This window comes from Scardinius erythrophthalmus (genome assembly GCF_964197995.2).
Source record: "Scardinius erythrophthalmus genome assembly, chromosome: 1".
Classification (NCBI taxonomy): Eukaryota; Metazoa; Chordata; class Actinopteri; order Cypriniformes; family Leuciscidae; genus Scardinius; species Scardinius erythrophthalmus.
In genome coordinates this window covers 26,879,757-26,892,561 of record NC_138221.1, presented here as the reverse complement: position 1 = coordinate 26,892,561, position 12,805 = coordinate 26,879,757, and the positions used below count along the sequence as shown (strand labels likewise).

General features: G+C 38.9%; 1 protein-coding gene across 1 annotated transcript in view; it reads right to left on the bottom strand.

The window, feature by feature from the left end:
* LOC308695541 (uncharacterized protein) overlaps positions 1-12,805 on the bottom strand; it is a gene marked incomplete at both ends in the record, with an annotated part of 375,246 nt that overhangs the window by 32,282 nt on the left and 330,159 nt on the right. Inside the window, 3 exons of the mRNA XM_081373717.1 lie at positions 1,499-1,566; positions 9,812-10,074; positions 10,748-10,897. Coding sequence (XP_081229843.1) covers positions 1,499-1,566; positions 9,812-10,074; positions 10,748-10,897 — 481 coding nt within the window. The remainder of the gene's footprint in view (positions 1-1,498; positions 1,567-9,811; positions 10,075-10,747; positions 10,898-12,805) is intronic.

Sequence of the window (12,805 nt, the reverse complement as noted above, 5' to 3'; positions counted from 1 at the left end):
GTAACTTACAATTAGTGATTTCCACCTTCAGTGATTCTGCTTGTTAACATCAGGTGTCTTCAATAATGATCAATCATCACTAAACTAATCACTTAATTATCTCATTACCTTTAACACTCTTGAGTGTTAATTTAACACTCATATTTTAACACTTTACACTTTTGAGTGTGGACTCATATACACTCCCAGGAGTGTTAATTTAACACTGGAGTTTTTGCTGTGCATCTACACCCTCCACACCATCATCGACAAACATGTTTACCAGAATAAATCTAAAGTCTTCGCTTGCTTTATTGACTTTGAGAAGGCTTTCGATTCGATCTGGCACGAAGGACTCTTCCTAAAACTACTGGAAAATGGGATTGGAGGGAAAACATTTGATCTGATAAACACCATGTATAAAAACAACACATGTGCTGTAAAAATAGGGAATAGTCGAACAGAATTTTTCCCCCAAAATCAAGGAGTCAGACAAGGTTGCCCATTGAGCCCCACTCTATTTAACATTTATATAAATGAATTAGCCAAAGCCTTAAATACCTCCACTGCCCCCGGCCCAACCCTGACGGACTCAGAGATCAGATGTCTCCTCTTTGCAGATGATTTAGTCATTCTGTCAGAAACAAAAGAGGGACTACAACAGCTCCTCGACATCGTAGAGACATTCAGTCTAACGTGGGCTCTCAAAATTAACTTCGCTAAAACAAAAATAATGATTTTTCAAAATAGATCCAGGTGTAGGGAAAATAAATACGTGAAATCTGTGAAAGACTGCGTAAAAAGATTGTGGAATACTTTAAAAACAATGTTCCTCAATGTCAAATTGCAAAGGCTTTGCAAATCTCATCATCTACAGTGCATAACATCATCAAAAGATTCAGAGAAACTGGAGAAATCTCTGTGCGTAAGGGACAAGGCCGGAGACCTTTATTGGATGCCCGTGGTCTTCGGGCCCTCAGACGACACTGCATCACTCATCGGCATGATTGTGTCAATGACATTACTAAATGGGCCCAGGAATACTTCCAGAAACCACTGTCGGTAAACACAATCCGCCGTGCCATCAGCAGATGCCAACTAAAGCTCTATCATGCAAAAACGAAGCCATATGTGAACATGGTCCAGAAGCGCCATCGTGTCCTGTGGGCCAAGGCTCATTTAAAATGGACTATTTCAAAGTGGAATAGTGTTCGTCAGACGAGTCCAAATTTGACATTCTTGTTGGAAATCACGGACGCCGTGTCCTCCGGGCTAAAGAGGAGGGAGACCTTCCAGCATGTTATCAGCGTTCAGTTCAAAAGCCAGCATCTCTGATGGTATGGGGGTGCATAAGTGCATACGGTATGGGCAGCTTGCATGTTTTGGAAGGCTCTGTGAATGCTGAAAGGTATATAAAGGTTTTAGAGCAACATATGCTTCCCTCCAAACAACGTCTATTTCAGGGAAGGCCTTGTATACTTCAGCAGGACAATGCAAAACCACATACTGCAGCTATTACAACAGCATGGCTTCGTCGTAGAAGAGTCCGGGTGCTGAACTGGCCTGCCTGCAGTCCAGATCTTTCACCTATAGAGAACATTGGCGCATCATTAAACGAAAAATACTTCAAAGACGACCACGAACTCTTCAGCAGCTGGAAATCTATATAAGGCAAGAATGGGACCAAATTCCAACACCAAAACTCCAGCAACTCATAGCCTCAATGCCCAGACGTCTTCAAACTGTTTTGAAAAGAAAAGGAGATGCTAATATGTGATGAAGGACTTTAAAAGTGTCCCAACTATGCTGTAGCTATGCTGTAGCTTTCGAACGGGTGGCTATCTTTTTTCACTGCATTTGAATTAGCTGCCTGATCCGTGAAGAACCGTGAATAACAGTCTATGGGAGAAACATCAAGTCGATGCCTTGATAACGTTAGGTTGGATTTTGCAGTTAGCCTACAACAAATTTAACACCCTTGTTTCTATGAAACTGAAAATAATTGAACCAGCTGGAGACTAGGTTTACGGTTAGGTAAACTACCAACTAGTTTACGGTTAGACTAGGCTAGCTATCGATAACGTTACACTGACACAACTTAAGTTAATGCTCTGAATTCGCAGCTAATATCAAATCCATAACTTTTTGATCAAGTTAAAATTTCCAGGTCAACCACAAATAATCCCACTACCTTTTAATATCATCCGATAACTAATTCAATCCTGATTTGTTGCTTTGCCCACTTACCACTTCAAGACCATCTGTAAAACATTGCCAGTTCAACGTGCAAGACGAGTGAGTTGCTTGAACATACACAGCAAAGATTCTAGAGCGCTACGCGCGTAGCACTCTAGAATCTTTGATACACAGACACCATATTAGGAAAAAGGGCTGATGCAGTGATGCTGACCGATTTATTACACATCCAGAAGAATACATTTGAGTCGTTATAGGCTCTGGTATATTATGGAGCATAATAGGAATAAAGTTGTGACAAAAAAATTATCAGGGAGGAAAAATCTGAGGGGGCGCGTGCCCCCTCACTTTGAATTAGTCAGGGGGCCAAAACTGATATTAAAACTTTGTTGGACACTTTTTGGTACAAGTATACAACCTATCCAGTATTAATATTTAACCCCTCAACATGTGTTCTAGCCAGGTTGTCAGCTTAGAAATTTTTTTTGTCCATTTTAACACTATATTCTTAAAAGTGGTAAAAGCGGATTTTTTTCCCAAAGTGCTTCCATTTTCTTCCATGTTACCTATTGTAATTTTGGGCAAATGTGCAATATAAAACCAACTTATGTGCAAGCATGATCATTAAAAATGAATAATCAATAAATACCACAACAGTATCACACCACAAGGGGCACTGTTGTGTCAGCACAGCTGTGATTTGGCAGCAGATCCAGAGAAGATGATCACAGCAGGTGTCAACAGAACAACAGAACTGAACAAAACTTTATAAAGGAGTGAATCACACAATCACACAACAGATTAACTTGATCTATTTGTCTACACAAACATTTACCTCAAGATTCTACCATCAAATGTTGCCAGAAACAGGTAAGCTAAACTGTTTTCCAACTAGCTATATACTTACCAGACATACTCACCTAAAGGATTATTAGGAACACCATACTAATACTGTGTTTGACCCCCTTTCGCCTTCAGAACTGCCTTAATTCTACGTGGCATTGATTCAACAAGGTGCTGAAAGCATTCTTTAGAAATGTTGGCCCATATTGATAGGATAGCATCTTGCAGTTGATGGAGATTTGTGGGATGCACATCCATGGCACAAAGCTCCCGTTCCACCACATCCCAAAGATGCTCTATTGGGTTGAGATCTGGTGACTGTGGGGGGCATTTTAGTACAGTGAACTCATTGTCATGTTCAAGAAACCAATTTGAAATGATTCGAGCTTTGTGACATGGTGCATTATCCTGCTGGAAGTAGCCATCAGAGGATGGGTACATGGTGGTCATAAAGGGATGGACATGGTCAGAAACAATGCTCAGGTAGGCCGTGGCATTTAAACGATGCCCAATTGGCACTAAGGGGCCTAAAGTATGCCAAGAAAACATCCCCCACACCATTACACCACCACCAGCAGCCTGCACTGCACAGTGGTAACAAGGCATGATAGATCCATGTTCTCATTCTGTTTACGCCAAATTCTGACTCTACCATCTGAATGTCTCAACAGAAATCGAGACTCATCAGACCAGACAACATTTTTCCAGTCTTCAACTGTCCAATTTTGGTGAGCTTGTGCAAATTGTAGCCTCTTTTTCCTATTTGTAGTGGAGATGAGTGGTACCCGGTGGGGTCTTCTGCTGTTGTAGCCCATCCGCCTCAAGGTTGTGCGTGTTGTGGCTTCACAAATGCTTTGCTGCATACCTCGGTTGTAACGAGTGGTTATTTCAGTCAAAGTTGCTCTTCTATCACCTTGAATCAGTCGGCCTATTCTCCTCTGACCTCTAGCATCAACAAGGCATTTTCACCCACAGGACTGCCGCATACTGGATGTTTTTCCCTTTTCACACCATTCTTTGTAAACCCTAGAAATGGTTGTGTGTGAAAATCCCAGTAACTGAGCAGATTGTGAAATACTCAGACCGGCCCGTCTGGCACCAACAACCATGCCACACTCAAAATTGCTTAAATCACCTTTCTTTCCCATTCTGACATTCAGTTTGGAGTTCAGGAGATTGTCTTGACCAGGACCACACCCCTAAATGCATTGAAGCAACTGCCATGTGATTGGTTGATTAGATAATTGCATTAATGAGAAATTTAACAGGTGTTGAACAGGTGTTGAACAGGTAATAATCCTTTAGGTGAGTGTATAGCTAGGCTAACTTACTTTCATAATTACTAGCTTACTTACTAATAGGTAAATTAAGTTTTGTGCAGATGTGTAATGGAAAAATTTATGTTTTTAATTTATTTGCTGCACAGCAGCCTATTTTACAGTCTGCTATATCTAAAAGTGTTAATAATTTTGTTAGATAGCAAAGCCCTCAGCTTATGTCAGAGGACATTGTAGTGATCCACTCAGAAACCAATCAGACTAGTCCCAGCCAGCTGGCACCAGCCAGCTGGCACCAATCAGACTAGTCCCAGCCAGCTGACACTTTAAATGCCACGGCCTACCTGAGCATTGTTTCTGACCATGTCCATCCCTTTATGACCACCATGTACCCATCCTCTGATGGCTACAATGTCCTCACTACACGTGTAGTGAAAAATGTCTTTGCCTTCAGATGAGATGACATGGATCCAGAGGGAGCTGTAAGCCTAGCGTCCAAAGAAAAACAAATAGGAAGAGATATTGATTGGGATGAGATCTTTGCCTTCAGATGAGATAACATGGATCCAGAGGGAGCTATAAGCCTAGCGTCCAAAGAAAAACAAATAGGAAGAGATATTGATTGGCAAAAATGTTTCATTTGTCAAGACAAATATGGAAAATACAGCCAAGATAAAGCCCTTTGATTGAAGTGATTTTTCAAGAAGTGGTGTCTTTGTGCTCTTTCTGGAGATTATTGTAGTATAATATTGTGCAATATTTTTGCAATATAATAGACACACACATTATTTGCATTGCGCTTAGCTTGACCTTGCTTATTCAATCCATTCAGTCTCAAAGGGATGAGACTGACAACCTGAGAGCCAACCTCTGCCAACCTGAGAGCCACTGCTTCGATGGGGAAAAACATACCTTTGCCATACGACTATTACATAGTTATTACTACTAACTAGTTACTAACCCCTAACCCTAAATAAGTGAGAGAGCAGTTTTGTTAGGATGGAATTAATAACTATAGTGATATGTGAATTAAAAATAATTTGTGTTACAACCTGGTACACTAATTAAAGTCCCTGTAAAGGCAATTCTAAAAAAAAAATCTAAACACATTATAAATGTTAGAAATGTATTGCTAAAACATATTACAAAGACTGTGAACTGTGAAGTACTGAATTGTGGAGTTAGACCGTTAAACAGTTTTTCACCATTGCTGTGTTCCGGATTTTTTGGGCGGGGCTAAAACGGGGGCTCGATGACGCACTGGAGCCCCTGAGCTCCTGGACACGCCCCTACTTGATGACGCATCAGAGCCCCTGACGCTGCCCCTCCCCTAACAATATAGCACATTCATTCACATCAGTTTGCCGATCGCGAGTTACTGTCAGTACTATTAGTTACTACAGCCTACAGTTTGCTAGCTAGCTACACAGCAAAAACTCCAGTGTTAAATTAACACTCCTGGGAGTGTATATGAGTCCACACTCAAGAGTGTAAAGTGTTAAAATATGAGTGTTAAATTAACACTCAAGAGTGTTAAAGTTAATGAGCTAATTAAGTGATTAGTTTAGTGATGATTGATCATTATTGAAGACACCTGATGTTAACAAGCAGAATCACTGAAGGAGAAAATCACAAATTGTAAGTTACCATTATTGTGATCAGTGTTTGCTTTAGTCGGGCTCTTGACCCTTATACATTTACTTTAAATTTTGTTTGGCTGTTGTATCTTATAACTGCCAGATGAACAAAGAAAAAAAGTGATCTGATGGTGTTGGTTATATTATGACAATCATCATTTGAAAATGATCACTGAACTCATTAAGATCCTTATTTCTGACTTAGATTTATGTTGTTGATTACAGCATAACTGTGAATCTGCATAAATATCCAGAATTTTAGATATAATACAAAGGATTTCTTAAAAGTTGTTTTGAAAAAAAAAAAACTTTCTTTTAGGCACACACAGATGTCAAGATTCAGTCTATGCATCTCAACAATGGTGACGAGCAGAATATTCAATTAGGAAAAGTAAATTACATAGACAATTCAGATCATAATTTATTCATACCGCAATGCATGATGGGAGCCATTAATGAGTTGTGATTGGTGGCAGACACTGCAACATGCTTTATTATTGTCACCATTGTTGAGATTCACAGGCTGATTATTGATGTCTGTGTTTCTAAATAAATTCATTTGAAAGTCTTTTGATCAGAAAAATGATTATGAAATATTTTTGGATTATATGAAAAATACTGAAAATCATGTGCTGTAGAATCACAGAGCTGCTGTAATTAACAAGGTAAGCCATCTCATAAGTTTTGTTTTACGGATCACAACATGATTATGTCAAAACATAACCAACATCATCAGATCACATTGTCTCTTTGTTCATCTGACTGTTATAAATCAATAACAGCAGACAAGTAAAATTTAAAGTAAACATATAAGGGTCAAGAGCCCAACTTAAGCGAACACCCATCACCTTAATGGTAACTTACAATTAGTGATTTCCTCCTTCAGTGATTCTGCTTGTTAACATCAGGTGTCTTCAATAATGATCAATCATCACTAAACTAATCACTTAATTATCTCATTAACTTTAACACTCTTGAGTGTTAATTTAACACTCATATTTTAACACTTTACACTTTTGAGTGTGGACTCATATACACTCCCAGGAGTGTTAATTTAACACTGGAGTTTTTACTGTGTGGGAGTTGGTCGAGCGTGGAAGCCTCTACCCAGCTTGCACCAGGAACATCAGTGGGGTGAATGCTGGCTTTTATGTGCTAGGAGACTCTGCCTACCCTTTGCAGAATTGGCTCCTAAAACCATTCCCTGACAATGGCCGGCTGACAGCAGAACAACTGACCTACAACAAAAAAGTGTGCAGGGCTCGGGTGGTGGTAGAAAATGCTTTTGGGAGACTCAAAGGAAGGTGGCGGTGCCTTATGAAGAGGAATGACAGCGACATCGAACTGGTGAAGTCCATGGTGTTGACTTGTTGTGCTCTGCACAATCTTTGTGAAAGGCATGGAGAGGATTACCAGCACGAATGGGATACACCTGTTGCTGCAGAGCCTGTGGTGCCACTGGCACAGGGTGCAGAGGAGGAGGGCAGGGATGTACGCGAGGGTCTGATGCGTTATTTGAACAGTTAAATCTGTTGTACAGATAGCAAAGGCACACCTGTGTAAACGCTAAGTTTTGATTTTATGGACATGAATAAATCCTTTTTACTTTTACCCTGCCTCTTCATATTTTGTGAAATATTTTTGCCGCTGCCTCTTATGTAGATGGTGTTTAAACATGAGGTATAATTCATTTTGGGTAACTATATCAAATGGCCAATCTGGTAACGCTTAAGATAATACTGCGCAAGTACACATAATTTACAGCATACCTTTTGGTAATTATAGAGTGTGTATATGTAATTATAGGGGAACAATTTATAATATTTGGTGAATAAAGGAGTAACAACCATGAAAAATACAAATAAAATGCAGTATTTCATAACTAAGCTACCCAACTAAGGGCTAATTATTTTAATATTACACGGTATGTAGCTTATGACCTATTATGCTAAAAAACATGGAAAATTACAAATAATTTATGCAGTAATTCATGATTACAGCCCGGAAAGTACTGCGTAAGTACACCGAATTTACAGCGTACCTTTCTGTAATTATTGTACATACTTTATAAGTACACGTGTAATTATAAGGGAACAATTTATAATATTTATAATATTAATTGATAATATTTGGGGTAAAGGACTTATTACTCTGCAATACCTATGACTGTAAAAATAAATAAATTCAGATTTTGTTTGCAATAAATGTAAAGTAACACATTGCTAACTATTTTGTATTTAAGGCAAGCATAATCTCCCAAATGGCCATTATGGCCAAGGTACACAGTAAATTCCACAGTGTTAAATCAACACTGCTCAGAGCAAATATGGTCCCACTCTACAGAGTGTTAAAGTAACACTAAAGCGGTGTTAAAGTTAATGAGATAATTAAGTGATTAATTTAGTGATGATTAAGCATTATTGAAGACACCTGATGTTAACAAGCAGAATCACTGAAGGAGAAAATCATAAATTGTAAGTTACCATTATGGTGATGGGTGTTTGCTTTAGTTGGGCTCTTGACCCTTATATGTTTACTTTAAATTGTACTGTTGTTTGTCTGCTGTTATTGATGTATAACAGTCAAATGAACAAAGTAAAAGTGTGATCTGATAGTGTTGGTTATGTTTGACATAATCATGCTGTGATCTGAAAAATGAAACTTATTGATAGTTAGGTTTAACTTGTTACCAGCAGCTTTGTGATTTTAACAGCATATGATTATCAATACTTTACTTATAATCCAAAATATTTCATAAACATTGTTCTGATCAAAACACTTTCAAATTAATTTATTTAGAAACACAGACATCAATAATCAGCCTGTGAATCTCAACAATGGTGACAATAATAAAGCATGTTGCAGTGGCTGCCACCAATCACAACTCATTAATGGCTCCCATCATGCATTGCGGTATGAATAAATTATGATCTGAATTGTCTATTTAATTTACTTTCCCTAATTGAATATTCTGCTCGTCACCATTGTTGAGATGCATAGACTGAATCTTGACGTCTGTGTGTGCCTAAAGGAAACATTTTTTTGTTTTAAACAACTTTTAAGAAATCCTTTATATTATATAAAAAATTCTGGATATTTATGCAGACTCAGTTATTTTGTAACCAACAACATAAATCGAAGTCAGAAATAAGGATCATAATGAGTTCAGTGATCAAGTTCAAATGATGAATTTCATAATATAACCAACACCATCAGATCACTTTTTTCTCTTTGTTCATCTGGCAGTTATAACTCAGATACAACAGCCAAACTAACTCTAAAGTAAACATATAAGGGTCAAGAGCCCAACTAAAGCAAACACCCATCACCATAACGGTGGCTTACAATTTGAGATTTTCTCCTTCAGTGATTCTGCTTGTTAACATCAGGTGTCTTCAATAATGCTCAATCATCACTCAATTAATCACTTAATTATCTCATTAACTTTAACACCGCTTTAGTGTTACTTTAACACTCTGTAGAGTGGGACCATATTTGCTCTGAGCAGTGTTGATTTAACACTGTAGCAAACAATAGATGTCATTGACACCAGATGACAGGAACATTAATAAAACGACCTCAATTTATAGAATGGGTAAGGGAGGAATTGTGTGAGATGGCCATTGAACACAGGACACATGAGGTAATGAAAAAGTACTTTAATTTAAAAAGTCAAACAAATGCTATTGACAAAAAAAATGAGCTGTGCGACAGAAAAAAGGTTTTGTAAACAAGTGCAAACAAAAATTAAAAGTGCAAACAAAGTAAACGAGTGCAAACAAAAAACTAAATAAGTCCAAAAAAATTAAACAAGTCCAAAAAAGTAAACAAGTCTAAAGTGCTGTGTGCAAAAGAGCACAAGTGGCTGGATCATGGCACAGGGTTGGGGCGACTACTCAACGCCTGCACCAGCTGACTGAGCGTGCCGAGGAAGGCCTGATTGAAGCTTGCAGACTGCTCCATGTGTTGGCGAGTTAGTTCAGCCTCATGCCGCCTTGCCTCACGTGCATCCTCCAGCATAAGTTCGAAGCGCCGGTCACGGCGTTCCTCCATCCTCTCCAACCACTCCTGCTGCTTCTCATCAGCTGCCTGCATCTCAACCAGGGCCGCATGAACATCCTGTTGCCCCCTTTTCCTCTTGCCTGGAATGCAAAAGAGACAGGAATGTTGGTTTGTTTAGCGAAGCATTTTGATCCTTGTGATTTGAGCCAACCAATATTATGGGGAGATATCTACAGTACTACAATACAATGTCTAAATTGGACATGTATATATTAACATATGACGATAATGAACTCATGATACAATATTGCGATACTCCACGACATATGATAAAAGGTAAAAAAAAAAAAAATGTGAAAATGAAAACTTGGATATTACATTGTGGGTTTAAATGGATAGGCTTGGACTTGGTGCTTGTAACCCAAGGACAATGGTGACACCAGAATAAAAATATTCATGATTCTGAAGCTGAAAATACTGAATTATTTTAGACGAATATTCTTAACGTTCTGGTAATAAGACATTTGCCATTATGAGGACCCACAAATATTCCCCCATTGCATTAGTATACATCATAAGCAACATTATATAGTAATTTAATGTAGTACTGACACTCTGAAAACATGAATTTTTTCTCACACAGTAATTTTTATTTTGGGAGAACTATCCATGATACATATTGTCAACATCCACAATACGTATTGTAGCGCTTTTGTATTGCGAAATATATTATGGCACGATATATTGTTACACCTCTAGTATATATTATTACAGTATTATACATTTCTTTTCACTCTGGTGTTCATGTCTTACCGATTGTAATACGCCGAGGTTCACTCGAAGTTGATGGAGCAGATTCTGGTGGTGGTGTCGGGGTTGATGTCCTGGCAGGCGAACTTGAGCTTTCAAGGGTGGAAATCTCATCAAGTGCCTCCATTTCCTCCTGACAGCTAGGATGCTCAACTGAAAATTTACAAAAGTCACGTTAATAACACAAACGGCAACAATGCGGTTGAGATAAATACAGAACATACAACGTAGTAGGACTGAGTGGGTAGCCAAACAAAGCATTTTTACTTTGTATAATGTACATAAGTGTTTTTTTTTCAAGTATCTATAATTTTATAAGAGTAACTTTTATTGCACTACATTCCAAAGCATAATATTGTACTTTTTACCCCACAACATTACTGTACTGTTTAAGCCTATTGAATGTGGACATTTTCACCTTGCTCTGATATTTCATAATAATTTTCAGACGGAGTTCTTACTCTTTCCTTAAGCTATATCATTGGACCCATCTCTCTTTAATATATATTTAGTAGAATATGTTTAGTAATAAAACAGTTGTATTTTATTAGGGTATCTGTAGGCTACAAGTAACGTTACTGGACATGTACTCCGTCCACCACAGGCTAATAAACTAACGTTAGCGTTTTGCTAGCTTGCAAATGATCGGTTGATACCACACTGGCTGGCTGACAGACAAACAACAGACTTGCACAAAAGTTGTGCATTGAACGTAAGCTTTCCCGTGATCGATGTATACTAACGTTATATTTCACAATTACAAACTTACCGGGAGGCTCCATCATCGACTCCAGCAACGAGGTAGCCGTATCGATGCCTCCTTCTCGTCCCAAACTCGCCGGTCTGTGCCCGTAGATGGCGTCCATCATTTCTAGCCACTTCCAATTTTTTCTGTGAACACCACTCCGGCTGTTGTGGTCTTTCACCTTACGATAGTCACTCCGCAGTTTCTTGCATTTAAAGGCAGGGTAGGTAGAAATGGTCTAAAAATTTTATTTTTCAAATTTGTTTAAACTTTATGTACATATCAATACATAATTAAAATGTAAGTACTCAAGAGAAAAGAAAGTATCAAAATCGAGTGTCTGTAGACCTCTCACGACTGTTTTAAAGACATCTCATTATTTCCATTCACTCCACCCCCTCATTTCTGTGCTTCTTCCAAAGCCACGTCCCCAAAACACATGAACGCGCGACTCCGACCGCTGAGCTAGAGGACGCATTATTTACCTGAGACAAGCGGAGGGGAAGGGGCATTTTTTTGCCTGGTTTGCCTTCACTAACTGCATATGCCGGTACTGTAAATTTAGATTGCTCTTTCTCTGCCATTGTTTTGGTATTCCTAGGTTCAGTGCCTTCTTCTTCTTCTTCGATAGATTTTATTGGCAGCTTGCAAACATAGTGCATTACCGCCATCTACTGGACGGAGGTGTGATCAGGTTCCGTGCCTCTCGCACTCCTCAAATCAAACGGTCGCGCGCAAGTGGGTAGGTGCTGTGTGGCAAAAGGGTGGTTGCCATGGTTGCGAGAGAGTGACAGTCGCCTAAGCCAATCCTTTGATTCGTCCCGAATCGAAATAATGAGCTGTGTTTAATACAGATTAAACGGTCTAGAGTCACTTGATTTTTATTATGATTTTTTCAGAGTTCTTACATTTTAATTATGTATTGATATATATAGAAAGTTTTAACAAATTTGGATCTTTCATTTTTAATAAATCCTACCTACCCTGCCTTTAATGCGGCACTGCTCGGATGTCCGCTGGTAACCCTCGACAGCCATCCTCTCAGAAACATGCTGAAAAACCTTTTCGTTTCTCACCATGCCATCGAGTTCCCTTTGCACCCTTTCTTCACCGATGATACCCAAGAAGGTCTGCACCTCCTGGGTCGACCACGGTAAAGTTATGCTGCGCGGCGACGGTGTTGTAATTTAAAAATGGCGCCTCGTGTGTTGTGTCTTTCCCCTTGCGGCACGCGCAAATGACGATTATCTGTCAACCAATCAACGTTCTGCAGTGAGTCTAGCTCCACCCTTTAGTACCGTTCCACTGTGCTAGGT